General features: G+C 41.8%; 1 protein-coding gene across 6 annotated transcripts in view; it reads right to left on the bottom strand.

Annotated features, from left to right (window-relative positions):
- myo3b (myosin IIIB) overlaps positions 1 to 19,142 on the bottom strand; it is a 64,132-nt gene that overhangs the window by 13,614 nt on the left and 31,376 nt on the right. For 4 of the 6 annotated variants that reach the window (XM_034574634.1, XM_034574635.1, XM_034574636.1 and 1 more), the window contains 10 exons: positions 13,798 to 13,877; positions 13,034 to 13,054; positions 11,868 to 11,945; positions 10,591 to 10,796; positions 7,538 to 7,649; positions 7,102 to 7,264; positions 6,619 to 6,699; positions 5,053 to 5,149; positions 3,607 to 3,661; positions 2,575 to 2,698 (listed from right to left, as the gene is read on the bottom strand). In XM_034574634.1, the coding sequence (XP_034430525.1) occupies positions 2,575 to 2,698; positions 3,607 to 3,661; positions 5,053 to 5,149; positions 6,619 to 6,699; positions 7,102 to 7,264; positions 7,538 to 7,649; positions 10,591 to 10,796; positions 11,868 to 11,945; positions 13,034 to 13,054; positions 13,798 to 13,877 (1,017 nt within the window). The remainder of the gene's footprint in view (positions 1 to 2,574; positions 2,699 to 3,606; positions 3,662 to 5,052; positions 5,150 to 6,618; positions 6,700 to 7,101; positions 7,265 to 7,537; positions 7,650 to 10,590; positions 10,797 to 11,867; positions 11,946 to 13,033; positions 13,055 to 13,797; positions 13,878 to 19,142) is intronic. The other 2 variants (XM_034574637.1, XM_034574638.1) reach the window with 1 other exon arrangement.

The following is a 19,142-nucleotide window of genomic DNA, read 5'->3' as shown; positions in this document are numbered from 1 at the left end:
CGCATTTATAAATATGTTGTATTAATATTCAGGCTTGGGAGACAGGTGACGAGAGGTGACATCGTTTTTTTTTTTTTAACACGCAGCTTACACGACGACGGAACTTTTTCACTGACAAAACACGGGAAATCAAAGGTTGGCGCTTCAGACGTCTGAGAATGCCTGGAGTACAAAGTGCTTTAATGCTCTCTTCACGCCATAAAATGCAGCACTGCGGGTATTTGGCTAAAGAGGAAGACTAGTCGCCTCGCCTGGTGTCAGATACACAGTAAAAACAGACATCTCTCCGAGTCATGTGCTCCGCTTTGTTTAATACGTTAAAGAAAAATACTGATTATCTTGTCACTTGCAACACCAGGCTTTGGTAAATCACTCAGAAAAGACCCAACGTCCGTCAAACACACTCAAACACGCCCCGGTGTTTTGGCATTAATGGGAGCAGGGTGTGTGGAGTGTGTGCGACTGATTCTGGAGGGGTGGGGTAATTCAATTTCCATGGCTAATTTTCTGTTTTTCTCCACTGGTGTCCTGAAACACTCCAGGTCGAGCTCCAGCCCCGAAAAAAGAACCCGATGCGATCACCAGAGGCGACAGCAGGATGAGACGCAGGAAGGAGTCTGGTCTCCAAACATCTGGCAGGGCAAGGCTTCCATGACTCGCTCAATCTCGGGATGAAAAAAAAGGGCCCTCAGATCTGCAGGGATCAAAGTGTGCCCTGGGTGCCTGAGCCACCGTGGCCTCCCTCAACGTATTCAAATGGGGTTTCCTGAAAGAAGTCGCAGCCACAAGCAGACCTTAATAATCGCAGCAGGAACGGGGCGCATTGAATACCTGAAAATATGTGTGCTCGCCACAGAGAAAATCTTAAGAGTCAGAGAAGCCCATATCGGAAGGAGAAGAGGATTTTTTTTTTTTACAGGACATTTAGAATATAGAATATATATAATAGAATAAACCTGGACTGACAGATGTGATGTTAGGTATGAAAGAACATGTTCAAAGCCACGTGTCTGACTTCTTGCAATAAATGCTGCAAATAAGTCTGAAAGGTTTTAGGTTACATTAGGTCGCAACCTCCAAACCTGGGAGTTTGGAGCCCCCGTGAAATTCAGAGGGGTCCTGAGATCATTTCAAAAATCTAATGTTTGCTTGGAACTTGTAATGAGTAAACTCTTGAAACAACTTGATTTAATCTGGAAACAATTTGAAATCTATGAATCTAGACTTAAATGACTGTGGCCTCGGTACTTTTACAAGTTAGGATAAAATAAAATAAATAGTTTGTTTTCATATATTTTCCTGTCAAAACTGGACACTTTTTCTGACCCATAAAAAAATCCTTCAAGTTTAACAGCCTGAGAAGTGTAACTACTCGTAACTCATATCCACACTAAAGGTGCAGAGAGTAAAGAGCAGCGGAGGAAATACCCTATTTTACTTGAGAAAAAGTAAACAAGAACTTGCTTTTAAATATATATTAAGTATTAAAAGTCAAAGTACTTTCTGAGTATAACCTTTTTCGTAATGTGACAATGTAGTGGAGCACAATGTACAAATATTAGATATACACCTAGAATGAAACTACATCCTCATCTCGAGATTTCAAGCAGCAGAGAAATAATAAAAAACAGAAAGTCCAACTGTTATTTCAAAGCTTTGTGTTTTAAAAGTAATGGAAGCTCCTGCGACGCAGGACAAAACACACATTAGAGCAAAAGGCCCTTGTAACCAGCATTGACTGCGACTCACATAATCACTCTGACATTATAAATTCATCAAACACTGCCTCCCTTCAGCTGCAGTGATGCCTGGGAGCGGAGGTCACCTGTATGCAGCATTACCGAATTAGCCGCTATCTAACCCAGACCTGCTGTGGCGTGCTGACACTAATCCCGGGCCCGCTGGAGAGCCCTGTCTGTGTTACATTATCATGTCTAATCCCAGTAATCTCTCAGCCGCGCCGCTAAATGCTATTCCACCTCCGTCTCTTACTTCATACCCCCTCTAATAACATTAATGAAGGGCCGGGCCCCCATTACCCAGGCTACCCTAGTGGTGGGCTGGGTGACGGCCGTAATCGGAGGCCCCCTGCGCAGCCACCCACTCAGCCTTCCAGGCAGGCGGGAATTAATGTAATTCATCGCCTGGGGCAAAAAGCAAACCAAACATATGTTCAACAAATCAGGGTTTGTGTATTTTCTTGTCACCGTTACTGTGCAGGTCTATTAAGAGTCACTGATGAGATCCTTAGTGAAGGACTCACCGTGCAGGAGAGCGAAAGCTTTGAAGTGCTCGTGCCACTTCCAAAGAGCCCCCACCCCCCACCACCACCCTCCACCACTTGCCATGAGACGTTTGTGATGAGCTGACCCGGGTTATTAAAATACCGCAGAAATGATCACCCATAATACTCCTCTCCCTGTGCTGTCAACAAAGAATGGCAGCAGGGGATTGGCTGGGATGAAAGGTTGAAAGGGGTCCCGTATTAAAAATGGCACTTTATCCATTAAAGCGGGATTTCTGCTGTCTCTTTGTGTAATTACCTGCACCCGCCAGCTCTGCGCTCGGGCTTACCTTGTTTACACTGCATGTCTCGCAGCCTAGCTGTCTCCCTGCAAGGCTTCGTTACACTGTCTTCCGCTCTGCCTTTGTCTCTCTTGAAGTCTTTCACTTGTCTGTCTCGGCTGTCGGGGCCAACCTTGAAAGAGGAGGCGTAAACACACCCAGAAGAGCAATGTCAATGAAAAGCGCTGGATAAATAGACACAAGTAGAAGCAGGCTCCGTAATTTTTTTCAATTTAGTCATGTAGATGCTGTATTCATTTATTTACAATTTACAATTTGGCACTCACACCCATTAATGTGCTTTGCAATGTTAATCAAATGCTAATGCAATTGCATATCCCCCTTTAGTAGCCCTACCTCCTAGCAAACAGCACCACACTGACTTAATTGTGAGGTTAAAAAACAGCACATACAGACTTCCTCTCATATTTAATTTTATCTTTGAATAAAAGAGCTATAGGAAAGTATTAATCTGCTTAACATTTCTAAGTACATCCTCCAAAGGATTTTGCTTTTTTAATCTTACATATGCTCAGCAGAGTTACTGGCAAAAACTGTACATTTTCCTCATTTCATCCTTTCAACATCAAATGGTGAGCAGCAAAAATTGGATCAGACTTCAAAGACTGTGATGTGCTCCAAGTCACGGAGTGGCTCTTCTATTTCACATATTGAATCCGAGCAGGATATCAAAGTGCTACCAAAGAACCTCAGGTCTTTACTAAAAAAGGGGTCTAACATCTGTAGAAAGAGGAGCGCAAAGACAAATCACCTCGGGGGAAGAGCGGGCATTTATTCTCAGCCGTGAATTTCCAGCCTTTTGATTCTCTCGCTCCCGTACCACCCTGTCTTCTCCGCTGAGATGGAGGTTGGAGCAAGAGAACTCTTTTGTCTCAAGGACTCAAAAATTCCCAAAGAATAATCTGGGTTAAAGCTGCTTTTTTTATTTTTTTATTTGTATTTTTTAAAGGAGCAGCATTTTTACATATATGTCTAAAGTCAGGCTTGAAAGAAAAAGATCATTTATATGTGGTTACTTACATTTCCTCTGCATACGTGATCTGTATGGGACTCTTTGCTCTTCGGGCTGATAGACCTGTGTAATTAAGAAGCATCTTTAGGTGCAATGAACATAAATATCATTAAAGCACATACATTATATTTATGATATTTACATATTAATAACTGTTCAAACAGTATTAACATTAGTGGAGCTCGGGGTGATTTGTATTTATCTCCTTGTTTAGTGTTAAAAAACAGCCTTAGTTCATGATTATGCAATGATTATGCAGAGTGAGAGAGAGGTTTGTTTCTGTGTGATCACTCATTGTTGCATTATTTAAAACACAAACACACACAAAAAACCCACAGCAACATCTGCAAACACAAAGGTGCACACCAGTCACAATCACGCTCCGAGTCTAGAAAAACAACATCTCTTCCAGTTTGGACTGGGTGATGCAACTGGAGGCTCCGCTTTTTGGATGCAAAACGCGGAATTCATGCGTGGCAGCGAGGAGGGATATCAAAAGGGAAAAGAACAGCATGTAGGTGAGAACATAGATCTTACAGGAGGAAAATGGGCCAGATCATGTCAAAATAAATCTATATGGAGAGATTCCAACACTGATTAAACAGAATTGTTGAGTGGAGGTTTGAAGTGTTTCTCACCAAGGAATATGATTGTAAACATGGAGAGAAAACCCCCTGATGAGGCTGCGCTTGGTTTGAGCATATAAGGAGCATAACATTTTCAGATGTGTAAATCTAGTATTTTAGAGTATTTAAAGTCGCCCACGATTTGAAAGCAATTTCTTAACATGTGAGCTGTTTTAAGACATCAACATCATTTTAGACATCATACTCAGAATCATTGAATTTGTCCCTATTGTAATTTCCCCGGATTCTCTGACTCTCATAACACAGAATAATTCAAGAATAACTCTGTTCTCCCAAACCTTACATCAGGGGATTTGTAATAAACTGAAGTGTGTGAGTTGCGGTGCTGCGTTTCTGCTAAAAGCCTCCATCGACACCACGTGTGCTGCTGTTTGGTCGGTGGCTGCTCTCCTGCTTAGCACATACTTTCTTAATGACTGGCCTGCCCATATGCTGAATAAACACAAAGTTCTCAACTCGTACATCTGGAGACCAGTGAAGCGCCCAGCCCCGTTTGTGGTCAGACAAGTGTGCAATCTGGTGGAAAGATATTTATTACATTTATAAAACTGAAAGAAGTGGCGCGTGGGGAGGAGCTTTCTCTGCCGCTTGAAACAACAGTACATTATGGGGTGAAAGGAGCCCGTCCGACAGGGCTGGAGATGGGTGACGGGTGTGTCAGACCTCTTGTTCAATAAGTCGTCTCTAATGGTCTTGTTTTCAGTTGCGTTTGAAGACTACTGTCTGAAATGGGAAAAAAATCTAACTGCAGGGAAATAGGGTTTTGATGAGGACAGACCCTGAAGGGCGAGAGATGTCAAAGTTCACCTCGTATGCTCCTCCTCGGTGGTCTTACTGCCAGCCTCGGGCCGACATCTGTGCCTTTGGGGTCCGTGGTCGCGACGCACCCGATGGCCTCTGTAAGCTGCACAGAAAATATACGTCAGACATGCTTTCACATGGTCAGAGAACCATTGTCCTCCCTCTGTAATACATCTAAACTACATTGGTATAGTCCACTGAGGCAGTTATCAAGTCAAACACAATTTACAACTGTTTATCAAAGCGTTATGACAGATTCGTATTAAAAACAATGCATTCACTGGGAGAACTGTGTTTAGCAACTGCACAAGGAGCGTAGTGCAGCAGTAGGAAAACAGTGTGATTATTGAAACATACTGAAGTGAGATGGATGGTAAATGGAGCCCACTGATTTACTCCGTCAACCGGCTTTGTATTTTTCTTGTAAAATTATATGCACAGGAAAGGAAAGCTCAAGTACATTGTTGAGCCGTGGTTCTATTTTGCATGGTCTAATCTGATCGATGGTGAGCATGTCCCCCAGGCCCTGCTGAGATCTGAGAAGCCACCAGGCTCATGCATTTGAAAGGCATCTGTTTATTTTCAGAATGCAAATGCAGTCCACCTCAAAGGCTATAAGCTGCAGAGAACACACAATGTGAATGTGCTGGAGTGCTCTGCCGGGGGGCTGAGGCCCCACTTATGTCAGGTTCAGGCCCACCCCCACCCACCCCTACACCCCACCCATCCAACAAACCCCGGCGGCCACACACAAACACTTTTCTAAAGAGAAAGACGGCGGCGACGACGACGGAGAGGCTTTTCTCACACCAAAAGCATGTTTACCCATTCTGCAGCGTTATTTACAAGGGCTTTAATGGAGGACATTTACACAAGGTGTGCAAGCGACCGAAATGCTCCATGTGCCAGATGAGGGCAGCCCTTAGGGAAGCCAGGGGAAACAATGCCAAATCTCCTCCTTCTGCCCTCCTCTCCCCTGCCCCTTTTGGCACCCTCCCCTGTCCTCCAGTGAGAGGCTCCAAGGAGGGAGTGGAGGGGGGGGGGACCCGGGAAGGTTAATGTGCCCACTTTGATCTTCGTCAAGGCACACTGAGTAAGAATTAATTTACATTTCAGATGAAAAGGTTGACAGTATAAAAAGGCATCTTGTTTCTGGTATGTGAGAGCTGTGTAATAGGCCAGGAATTTGAGAGAGGAAGTCGTGAGGAAACAGAAGGGATAAGCCCCTCTCTTGCCTTTACTGGGAAAGAGATGAAAGGAAAAGACGGATCTCAGTATGCACTGTTCTCCTGAAACATGGGGACCAAATGCTGCCCAAACTTTCAAAAGCTTTCCTTTATGCATTATTAATTAATTATTACTGTTTCGTGGGCCACTCATTGAGATCAAAAAGGTGTTTCACAAAGATGCAGAAGGTTTTTGTGCTTTTATCCCTTTTCTCCTTTTGAAAACGTAGGAAAAAATGGGATTAATTTTTCCACCGGACACGGGTCCACAGTACATGAGAAAATTCCAGAGGTCTGCATTTGAATGTATGAAGAGCTTCAGAGGAAAATATAAACATTTTATTACCCGACTGTATGCGGATAGCGGCCCCTTCCCGCTCCTTCTTTATTTGCTTGAGGTTCTGCCGAGCAACGTAGCCCCTCCAGGCTAGAGAGAGAGAAAGAGACAGTGTGTGTGTGTGTCTGTGTGTGTGTGTGTGAAAGAGAGAGATTGCTGACCTACCTCTGTGAAACAAAATAGACGGCATATACTACACAAGATCCCACTTCAAAACACTGCTAAACCAGGTGGCAGAGGGATGGATCCCTTTGAACTCTCTGAGGTCTTATTGTCTGCTCTGAAGCATTGCTCTTAACCCTCGCAGGTCAAGCTCTGGTTATCAAACTCATCTCTTTTATGAAGAGTTGCCGATGCATAATAGCCTCGAGGTCGTTAAGAAACCAATATAGTCAGAATCACTTTGAATTAGCACCTGTTTAATTGTTACAAGATAAAAAAGAATGTTTTATATATTTTATTTAAATCTGAATAATTCCTTCTCCAGTGTACCTGACTGGATGATGATGGCACCGTGTTTTCTCTTCTGCTTCTCTTTTCGGTAACGTCGGGCGCCCAGCCAGCCTTTGGTGTACGCTTGCAACACCACGACCCGAGCGATCACCTCCCGCAGCAGCAGGTTGAGCTGCTCCACATGGTAGTACCTCAGAAACACCTGACAAGACATTAAGACCAGGTTAGAACGTCCCAGTCTTTTAGTTCTTTGAACTGACACTCACTGGATTAGACAGTTTGGACAGTTTTGTGCCTCCATAGTAGGACTTTATTACTTTATCATCTGCTGCCTTTCTGTTTTTATTGGTCTATGTTTTCTTTCTCTTTAACAAAAACTCTTGATCACATAAAATGTTAAAACTATGCACAGGTAAATGTGATTTCCGAACACGGATTTCTTCACCATTTTAATTATCAGGTGTAATCACGTTACCTTTGTTTTCCCCAGGGCCCAGTCCTCTAATTTGGCCCGCTGCAGGATGGAAACAGCGTTCTCTATGCTGGAGTCGGGCATCTGGTGAGCCCGAAATGCAAGATAGTAATATCTGTGAGAGGAGGAAAAGAAGGAAAGGATTCACAATGTGATTCAATTTAACATTTATGATCAGATCATGAAATAAAGTTTAAAAAACGTTTAAAGGTTTAGTTTAAGGTTTCACTTTACTATAATATTTTTTTTCTTTTTCATCTGTTCCAAGACCTTTTGGCAGGAACACAAAGACAGTGTCACCAAAAAGTTGAGATGAAAGTGCAGCATATTGTGGAAAAAGATGTTTGAGACATGAGTAGCAATTAAATATTCAGGCATGTTTTCACTTAAATAACCTTTTGGAAATGTTACGTATTAATTCACAGTTCATTAACATAAAATAGACAAAAGTTGTAGAGTAGTCAAATTAAAAGTAGACATTTTTAGAAATTCTCTTGTCACATGAGGTGATTGAAACCATTGTCATGTCTGTGAGCTAAACATGAACTTAATATGAATCTACCTTCCCAAACCTCTTAACTCATAAATTACAATTGTGAATCTCTGTTGAAAAAACCGAAGAGTGAAAATGACAAGCTACTGCATCTCCTGGTTGTTTACTGTACTGACGTGAGTGGTAATGATTTGACTATTAGCAAAAAAAAGAAGCCCAAATGATTAGAATTCCCAAAATGTTATTATTATAACTTTAAATTTTACCCCAATGCTTCTTTTGTCTGAGTCTGCATTAGTAGAGTATAAATGTGAAATTTGGGATTATTGGATGACTAAATAATCCAAATGTGATTTTAGAGAAACCTGATTTTTCCTCAGTTTTGTCATCTTAATCACAAACATGTGGCTCCTCCTCAGTAAATGACAACGGTTCCAAGTCATTTTACCTGACCATGTTCAAAAGGAGCGACTGTGAACTTTGCATACAACTATATTGAAGCACCACAGTTAGAAAGCCGGCTGCTCAGTCTGAGGAGAAAAACGAGCCGGACTGAGACATGAGTCTTCAACAGAGGCCCATTGTTGCAGCTCTTTTGAACAGATCATCGTCTCGTATTTCAGTGACCACAGACGATGGCCATCAGCCTCGGCCTATCATTGTGCATCAGCTTCCTTGCATGTTTTATCGCTGACGGTGTCTGGATCTGGCCCATGATCCTCTAGTTGTAGTTTACAATAAACCAGCATGGGACAAAGTGGCTCTGACTGTTTGCTCAGAGGACATCAAGGCTCCAAAACTACTGGTTAATCTCTTGGGTTCTGGCGTTGGTCAAAATCGAAGAACAACAAGAAGAAGAAAAACTTCTTTGAACTCCCCGTACCCGCCTCAGTCTACAGCCTTTCATTCTAATTCCTGTTGATACCTGTTATTTCTTTGATGGTAAATACAAAGCACTGCTTGGCAACATCAGACGAGCCTTTGATATGAGCGCACAAATTGAAATCAGTTTTCACTAAAGGTGCAGTTTATCCATTCGGGTCTGTTTGTACGACTTTTGCGAGGCTCAGGTAGGATGATATGGATTCAGTGGTGAGGTTAAAATATGGTCTGAAGCGGTAACATACACAGACACACACACACACACACACACAGACAGACATACACACACAGAAAATGTTTGGACAATTGGGTCCGAACTTTCTCTGGACTTTGCCTTCCACAAATAACGAACGCTACAGGTGATTGTGTGGGTCAGCTGTGTTCACACAAACAGAAAATGTCCTGCACATTAAATTGAGGGGTGGCGTCTGGCCGGCGCAAGCAAGAGACAGGACATGACGTATAAATTCCATTGCAGAAATCACATGTTTTTATTTAGAGCACATCGACACCAGCGTCGGCTCCTATGGCAAAAAGCACTGGGACCTCGTTGTCTCTTTCCTAGTTGACATCTTCTTATGTGTATGGATCATCTTTTTCATCCTGATTAATTTGTTTTATTTTTGTTTTTTTCCCTAGTTTTTCATCTGTCACGTTTAAGAAATGTCATCAAAACGTCCACTTGCTCGCAGTGAATCCTCCGGACATTATCCTACTTCATTCACACATGGGCTCACATAATTCATAGATTTTACTAGGGCGCTGACAGGAGAAACTCCAGAGAATCTCCGAGGTAACTGACTCGGAAATTTGCGTTCTCACATACAGCCCCTCCGGATAATTTCAGGAGAATATCCGGAGTTCATCTGAAAGCAGCAATAAAGTGTTGTGAGGAAAAACCATGTGGTCATTCAAAGAGCAAATTTCTAAAGCTTCACTAAATCAGTGAGACTGCCCGACAAAGTTATTTCTCTCCTAGAGGCCACAAGCCCAAGTTAATTAAATGTTACATCATTTTAAAGTCGGCACATTAGAAGAGGCTGGAATATTTTTCAAAGGAAAATTGATCGGACTTAAGTTTCCTTGAATTTTCCCACAGACGTGTCTAAAAATGTGTGTTTGTTTTTTGAAGGGGCTGAGAATGTTTAGGTTTACTACTTTTTAAATCTGAACACAAGTTTGCAGCATAGTTATCGGATCCTGTCCCACATTTTTAACAACAAAAACAACACCCTTACATAATGACCCCCTAATGAGGAAATCTTGTTTTAATTGTGTTCTAATATATACCAATGGGACGAGGAGACTACATTAGAGCTTTTCCAGGTCACTGAGTTAAAGAACAAACTCTTTATGAATAGCAAAAGGAAATCCATTAAAATGCATCAGCCCTTATAATCACAGTTCCTCCCTGTTTGAATTTTATCCATATTCTCCAGACTGGAGTATCCACCCAGTTACAAGAGTTGTAGGATTTAGTCTTGCACTATCACTAATGACTGCCAATTAGTCTGCCTCTTGCTCTGCTCAACTTGTACCCCTATCTAATTAAAGAACCTGTGTTTTTGTGTGATGCAGAGCATGGCTCACTTGTTCTGCACTGTCTCCAGGGTTATGACAGCGCTCAGCATGTGTGCGTGCCGGAGAGAGGATGTGCCGCCTGCCTCCACGCCGCTCTTACCTGTTGACAAACTCTTCGAACAGGATGCGGTGGGAGTAGCCCTGTCGACGGATGTTCACCGTCTCCAGGATCCCGGTGTAGCGCAGCTGCACCATGACCCGCTCCTTGCAGAAGCGCAGCGCCTGCCTGTCATCGTTGGGTTTGATGCAGCGCACAAAGTGTGGCTGACCCACCACCATCTTAGACAGCAGGTCCATCAGGGAGTACTGCAGAAACACAATGAGACAACAGTAAACAGTGGGCAGGGGCAAGAACACAAGAGAGCATGAATTCACATTATCAAAGTCTGGTGCTATAGTTCAGTTGGGATGATTTGCACATCAAAGAGAAACCGACTTCTTCCAGATGAAAATGTGTTTCATTATAAAGTTTAAGGTGAATAGTAACTGGCAGGATTAATCAGTCCCAATGGGATTGAGCAAAGTTTCTCATTCTCATATAACACATGTAAATAACTGAATAATAACAGATTTTTGTAACTTGGGGCAACAGAAAATGATTATACATCATGTCCTGCCTCCTGCTCTATCCAGGTGCCATCCCTCGCTTGATATGAAATTTCCTGTTGTTGTGAACACATTTGACCTAAATGTAAAATGTCCATTCCCAATTTTTCAGACACTGCAGGGACCAGGGATCGAACCATGCCACCTACTTATCCAGCAGACATGGATTAAAATTAGAATGGATTTGGAGAAGAACTTTTGAATACCTCATAAAGTGACGTCCAATTTTGACTCCTTTTTAGCTCAGTTTTGTTCTGCACCAGCTTCCTATTCACTAGTAAGTCAGACTTTTGTTGCTGACCAGTATCAACTCAAAGTAAGTATATTTATATTTCTGAATGTATATCTGATCTTAATTTGGTGGGAAGCCCATTGTCCATGTTGTCCTCCAGAGAACTTGCTGTGTTTGTGCTGTTTTTGCTTTATCTTAAAAACCTTCCAGTGGCTCTAGAAGAATAATCACATCTGCTATATCAAATTTTTTTTATTATGAAACAACTAGTGTTCTTTTTTAAGAAAAAGCAACATTAAGAAAGTACAATCAATCTCAAAATAAATGTATCTATATTTGCAGAGATTATTATTGTTAAAAAATTTTAAAAAATTACGAAACTTTGATTACGATCAAGCTACTGTGAGTTTTAATGAAATGAATAGTAGAATCTCTATTAGAATATCTTATATTTCTCTAGCACACGGACACATGTATTTCTTTAATGGTTGCATGCTGTGTGATAGCTGCTGGGAGAATGAAAGAGAACGGACACCTACACGGAAGTAGGAGGCAACTGTCTGTCTCCTCATGTTGGAGGTTTCTTCTGGGTGCCGCATCATCTCCATGGTGTCCACCTGGACACAAACATTCACACTGAACACGCAACATAGACAAACAGGCCAGACTCGGGCCAGGAGCATCACTGAAAACCAGGCAGATTCAAATGAGACGTCGTTTATTTGCAACCTGACGTCCTCTGTCGGCTCCGTAGAAATAAAGGTATTATTACAGCAGGTCTCCTTCCTCTAAATGGGCCAGTTGGGAATTCACAGCTGTACTAACTGTGCCGTCTGTATAACACAGCCCCATAAACACTTAAAGCTAACAATCTAGAGAATAATTCCGCACTGCTGTGGGGCATGGGAAAATTGTGGATCGTTCTGAGTAATGAGACTAGCCGTCACAAAGCAGACAGTCATCCTGACTACGACGGATTAACGAGGACACAATATAAGCTTTCTAATGGCCTTCGCAGTTCATGGCTTCATCAAAATTAATGATGCAGTGGATATTTTATGGTAAGTCTACGTAGCAATACTTGATTCCATCCCATCACAGAGAAAGAAAAGGTACGTCAAACGTTGTCTGCTTTACATGAACAGAGGAATCAGATTCTTTGAGAACCATACAGAGCTCCCGATATCTGGGGCTAACTTCCACGACTCTTAACCACCACCGCAAGACTTTAATTTCCAAACTTTTCGTAAGTGTCACTTTCTGTCAACTTCTACCGAACTCTGATTGAGAACATGACTGCATACATATTACATCAATCACACGAGTCGATATTAAAAAAGTCCTTTCTTGTTAAAGAATAACTGAGTAGGTGCTTAGTGGAAGTTCAACAAAGTTGTTTTACTAGTGTTATTTCTTACCCAAAATGATGTCCTGTGTTTGTGTCTCATATTACGTATTTCTATAAACTAAAATGATACATCACAGATAATTTGTTTATATTAATGTATCAGAATTGTGGCCATTTGGAAAAAAATAATTTTCCAAAACCAGAGTGTAATTGAAGATAGAAAAGTGAAGCAAAGTTAGTGAAACAGAGTTAGAGTCTCAGTTTGGATTAAAGCGATGTTCGGCTGATTTCAATGAATAATGTATTTCCAGAGAGTGCTGGCAATTTGAAAAGATTCATTTTTAACAGAATTCTTACCTTCAATAGGTATTTGGGAGACTTTGAGTACAGCACATGTCGAGGAATAACATGGAAATAAAGGAAGAGAGAAATAGATAGACAAGAAGTAAAGAAGGTGTAGTTTTTTTATGTAAAACAAAAGGTGATTTCTTTTTTTCTTTACACAGAAGAAATTCAACAACAGACAAAACTATTTTCACTTTCATAAGAAATAAGATTAATCCCAAATTATTATGTGTCCCCTTAAATAAAGTGAATCAGAAATGAAGTGAAATCAGAAGAAAAGTCAAATCAGAAAAAGATTGTCCCCGCAACTGATGCTCATAAAACACAGTGTGTGTGACCACATAGAAAGTTACTCAAACAAACTCTGCAATACAAACCTCAGAATGAACTTTAATATATTTTCAATGTGGTCCTTTAAAAGTTACTGCACACAGAGAATTATCATAGAAGATTATCCTAATAAAACCATCATGGCCTCTTAGTGAATCATGTACTTTAGTGAAGCGGCTGTTGTGATTTTTAGAGAAGCTACAAAAAAGTGATTCCAAGAAACAACTTTCCTGTCGTAGACACCGAATGCCAGATGGCGAAGCTGCATCACCACAAGCAAGACAGCAAACATAATAGGGGAGTCAATTAATGTGGTATACTAGAGCGCAGCTTTTTACTGGGTTTCTTTTGGTGCAATGTCTATCAGCAACAAATAATTAAAAAAAACAAGAAAAACAATATGCTATCAGATGGGATGATTTGTGCTACAGGAGCACACGCCTCACCTTGGTGCGTCCTGAACTGAGCTGCGGGGGCAGAGATCTGGAGGCGGCGGTGACCCTCGCCCTGGATGTCGCCAAATTTCCTGTTTAAAAACAAACAGAAATCAGTTGATATTCAAAGGTAGTAACATCAGGACGAGGTATGAGAGACTGAATGAAAACAATTATTGTGAGTGAACTATCCAGCATTTTGTGTGATTTTCTTTTTCAATATACAAGATAAAAAGAAAAGTAAGGTGAACAACTCCACTACTGTATTAACAGTGTTAGCGCTCGTATGCAGCACAGTATAAAAGACAGTTCAGAAAAAAGCCTAAATCTGAGCTGAATCCCATAGACTCAGGAGTGCAGCTGCGTGCACAGCAGTCCAACAGCCCCACACACAGCGGAAAGGATATGAACGTAGCATATGCACGACAGTCTGAACATTTCAAAGTTTCTGCACAAGATGTCCAAATGTTTTCTCTGGCTATATCTTCAGAGGCTAAACTGTGATTAATAGCAGTGAAAGAAGCCTTTGAAGCAGGATTGGTGACATCAAAGTCCTAATCCATGGGTGGCAGGATTTTTATAATGAGTGGGAAGTATCTTAACACATTTCAAAGGGTTTACTCCATGAATAAACAATAGCTGCACAGATGTGCCACACACACCTTTAGAAAAATACGTCTGCAGACACAGGAGGCAGCATTACCAGAGCAGCCGTGTACGGCAAGGAGGGAAACCTTTGTAAGTTTTTAAGATAAAGCTGAAGTGACAGGCCAACAATTGTTCTAGATTTTTCAGCCGCACACAGCCCAACTTCGAAAATGCAAATGTGCAGTCGGCTTTTCTCTATGTAACTTCAAGACTCAGACGTCAGTTGTTGAGGACATGGTCTGACAACGAGCCAGAAACTTAAAACACTGGATCAGCGCCTGCCTTCCTCAGAGGACCCCGCGCTATCAAGTGTGTGGACGCATCAATCAAGCACTGGAGAGATCAAAATCAATTTATGATGGATTAATTAACAAGCAGACCACTTCTAACTTTAGACAAAGAATGTCCCTTTTGTGCCAAAGGTTTTGGCGCGAGGCAACAAAGCAATGTGATGTCGCTCTATCTCTCACACACACATACACACACTTGTCTTTCATTAGTTGAGGACACTCGTTGACATTACGCATTCTCGAGCCCCTTACCCTAGCTTTCACCATCACAGCTAAATGACCCCTTCTATCCCTCACCCTATACTAACATGAACCTTTAAACGTCTTAACTCTCAAAAAGCAATTTTAAGATATGAAGAAACACAAACATGCCCTCACAACAATAGTTTAAAACTAAAATCTACACAAAATCAAAGGCATACACAAAAACAGACACTTGTCATTCATTAGCTGAGGACACTCGTTAAAGCAGTCCCTGGCCCTTTACTTTACTTTCCATATCACACCTAAAAACCTGCCGCTCACCTAAAATAAAGTTTAACTTGAACCTTAAAACAAAGTTGGAACTTTCAAAAAGGCCTTTGAAGTTGTGAAGATGAGCCACAATGCGTTTCATTAGTTGAGGACACTGGTTGACGCATTCCCTGGCCCCTTCCGCTAGCTTTCACTTTTACAGCTACATGACTACCACTATGCCTTACCCTATACCCCAACCTAAAACTAATGTTGTGAAGACCCATCAAAGTGCCCTTTCAACGATGTTTTAAAGCAAAAATGTGTCCACAAAATCAAAGGCACACGTGAACACGCACAACCTTGTACTGTACTTCTGTCTTAGGGAGGACACACGAAGCCTAATTCTAATGTTTGACCTAGAAGTAAATCTTAACCCTCAAACAACCCATGGACAAAGTGAAGATGAGCAAAAATGTCCCCACCCAGGGAAGTCTTGGCTCAAAATGGTCCCCTAATAGACATCTGTGCAAGTATGCACGCACGCACACACTGCTTTAGTCAAAACAACCAAAAACATATGATGTGGGAGCACTTCAAAAGACTTTAAAGCTAGCAGTGATGCTGCTTTTAGCTTTTGACAGTTATCTGCTAATTTTTATTTATTTATCTCATTTATTCTGCTTTTAATACATTTTGCGTTCGGCAAACAAACCTCACAAGATACTCTAGGAAACATGCACTTTGTCTATTTGTTACTAACGTGCTTGAAAACGTAATCACAGGTTCAGAATTACAACCTAAAAATAGGAGAAAGTGTAAAATATGGTTACATGGAAATGTGATCAGCTAATTGCTTAATTTAAACGTGCGTGTGAGCCTGCATTATGTTTAAAATCGCGGGGACAGATTTTACATCCTCAAAACAGCCCTTCAGCACAATCCACACAAAAAAATATATATATACACACACAAAAAAAAGTATGATCTTTGAGAACAGGAGCCGTTAAACTGTGTCGGGTATATTACCAGCACACAGGCAGGGAGGGCCCCGCTCCAATTAGCCCAGAGTAAAGCTGGATGGATTAATTGGAGTGGGTCTTGTGCAAATGAAGTGCGCTCTCTCCTCTCCCCATTAGTGCTGCTGGGCCAGATCATCTGAGCACATTTGTCATGATGAATTAGCGGCTGCGGGTGGAACGGGCCCGTGGAGTGTCACTGTGCTTTCACGCCTCTCACTTCCATGACACCATCAAGGGGAGATGAAGGGGCTGCGCCACGATGAGAGAAACTATGACAGTTGTACCTAAGCCGCGCAAACGGCCACTCGCTGCTTTCTTCGTGTATTCCTTGGCGAGTCGTATTAATTCATTCTTCTGGCGGGTTTCATATCCCCTCCTGACTCCATGATTAGAGCACGGGTTAATAGTCAGCATCCTCAAAGATTTCCGTCTCCTGAGACACGAAACCAAGGGAACACCTGTGATGTCCGGCCTGAAAGAAGACCTTCTAATTTAGATACAGTGGGGGACTTGTCTAATGATGTGGATAATAATTATTCAAACAGAGACGAGCGAGGAAAAGCCAGATTTATTCTTTGACAGTGGATTGGGTACGAGAAAAAGGCCACATGTGTTTTTTGTTAAAGCGAACGGCAGGTCTGACTTTTGTGCTCTGGAATGATGAAAATAAAATGAGGGAGAAGAGACATTTTAATGTAAAAGGTTAATAATTAATAAAGGAGAGCGGTGAATATTTCCCATCAGGTCTTTCAGTCTTGAGAAACAGGAGGTGGAGGAGTGTCCCACTGATCGTTGTTGCTTCATGCATGTTGCTCTTGGCATGGACTCCCAGGACAAACACTGTGGTTTGTGTGTGTTCATTTGCGTGTGTGTGTGTGTGTGTGTGTGTGTGTGTGTGGGGTGTGTGCAGAAAGGAAAAAAAAAAGCCTTCCTAGGCATCTGTGCGTTCACTTTGAAAATTAAGCCCAGCAAGAATCCTGTAGGAAAAAAAAAGCTAAAAAGCTCAAGCTGGCAGTTGTATTGGGGTTCTATTGACAAGAATAGTCAATGTGCTTGGGATTAAAAAGCAATCCCGCGTTCAATATGACACCTCCCTGCACGCTTTTATGAGTGCCAGTGTGCGCCTTGTACTTCAGAAGCTGTGGATCGAGCTGTCGACACGGGGGACAATCAAAGTTGTAAGAGAGTGCAGCCATCCCGAGCTGAGTGAGCAGAGGCTTGCTGGATATCTCCGCCGCTCTCCCGCTCTCTTTTTGAAAACATGTGATCTAGAAACTCAACTCAGCAACCAAGCAAATGAGATTAAAGCACCCGTAACCCCCCTGCCAACCCTCCCCGCCACCCTCCATAACCACCGCCGTTTATGCCCAGAGATGGCTCGGGGGGCTGTTGATTTAAATGCCATACACTACTGTCAGAGCAGATCAATCATAAAAAAAGCATGGTGTAATTGGCTTTTAGTGACACAACACAGTGTTGAATTTATCAAAGGATGTTGTACCATGTGACTTAGGAGAAGCGACTCCTCACTATTGATGTGCGGGGCCATCGAAAATCCCACTGCTGACTCAAAAAAATAAAAAAATCTCCAATACCACGATTAGGAGAGAAAATGAACAAAAGTATGAGTTGGCGAGTGTGAGAGTGGAAGTCTGGAGGAAGACTGCGATATCTGTCCACTGGGATGAAGAAAGAGGCTTCAGCTGGGAGGGAGAACAAAGAGCTGAAAGTGTCATAGCGCTGGGAGAAGCCTGTCACTTCTATACAGGAGCATCTCCTGACATGAAGGGAGACGCAGAGGGTCGGAGAGTGGTGACTGAGGCTTCATGTGAAGATGTAAAACCAATATGTAAATTGTTCCGCAAACATGACGACCTTCTCGAAACATGGGATTTGTTACAGGATCAGCTTGTTTCGTTGTAACTCACACTTTTGAAATTAAAATAAATGAATGAAGACAGAAATTCATTCCAGAAATCTTATCACTCCATAAATATAAGAGGAGTTTGGCCTTATTCAATTGTCTTATAAACACTACAATGAAATGAACAAAATTGCTGGTTTTAATGAAATTAAATGTATATTCTACGATCCTACAACTTGATTTGTGTAATATGGTGTATATATCTGTACATATATTTGCTGGAGTCTAAAGCTGCTCTCAGACGTGGACTGAACTCTTACATGTCTGAGTGAGAGACTCCGGAGTTTCTACAGACTTTCTCCGCCTGGCTCCGAGTATAAAGTCCGCAGAATCTGCAGCAGGAGATCCTCTGCAGGATTCACCGTGCACGAGTTGGGGGGAGTTGATGACGCTTCTAAAACATGACGAACGGTAAATCCGAAGCCTTTGTCGATGTGACATAAACAAATTCATGTGATCTCCTCAGCGGAAATAACACGATGCATCCTGCCTCCGTCTGCTGCGCCAGCCCTCACCTGGATCCTCTGAAAAATGTGTTGATGTTGTGAACGCATCTGAGCAGAGAACCCCCTGCTGCGTTGTTCATGTGTCAAAGGAAAACCCAATTCTCCGGAGATCCTCCGCAGGTCATGTCTGATTGTGATTATTTTTCTTCTAATTGAAGTCACTTGCACTGTGACTTCCTCATAAGTCCCACTCCTATACGTATATGTGTTTGTTTTATCTTTGCTATGCATTAGCCACTGATAAAGAGTTTATCCTGTTGTCTATGAAAAATGCTCATCTGCAAAGTAACTAATAATTGTAAATGGATAGTACAATGTTTACCTCTGACATGTAGTAAACATAAAGTTTAAGTAACATAAAATGGAAAGAAAGTACCTACAATTTTTACTCAAATACAGTATTAGAGTAAATGTACTCGATTATTTTCCATCACTGCAGAGAAATATACAGTAAAACCACACAAGTCACCAGTTCGCAATGTTTCGTTTTCCTAATGAGACCTGTTCAATCATA

The sequence above is a fragment of the Hippoglossus hippoglossus genome, chromosome 21, assembly GCF_009819705.1.
Source record: "Hippoglossus hippoglossus isolate fHipHip1 chromosome 21, fHipHip1.pri, whole genome shotgun sequence".
NCBI lineage: Eukaryota > Metazoa > Chordata > Actinopteri > Pleuronectiformes > Pleuronectidae > Hippoglossus > Hippoglossus hippoglossus.
The sequence above is the reverse complement of the archived record's forward strand: the minus strand, read 5'-3'. Positions and strand labels throughout refer to the sequence as shown.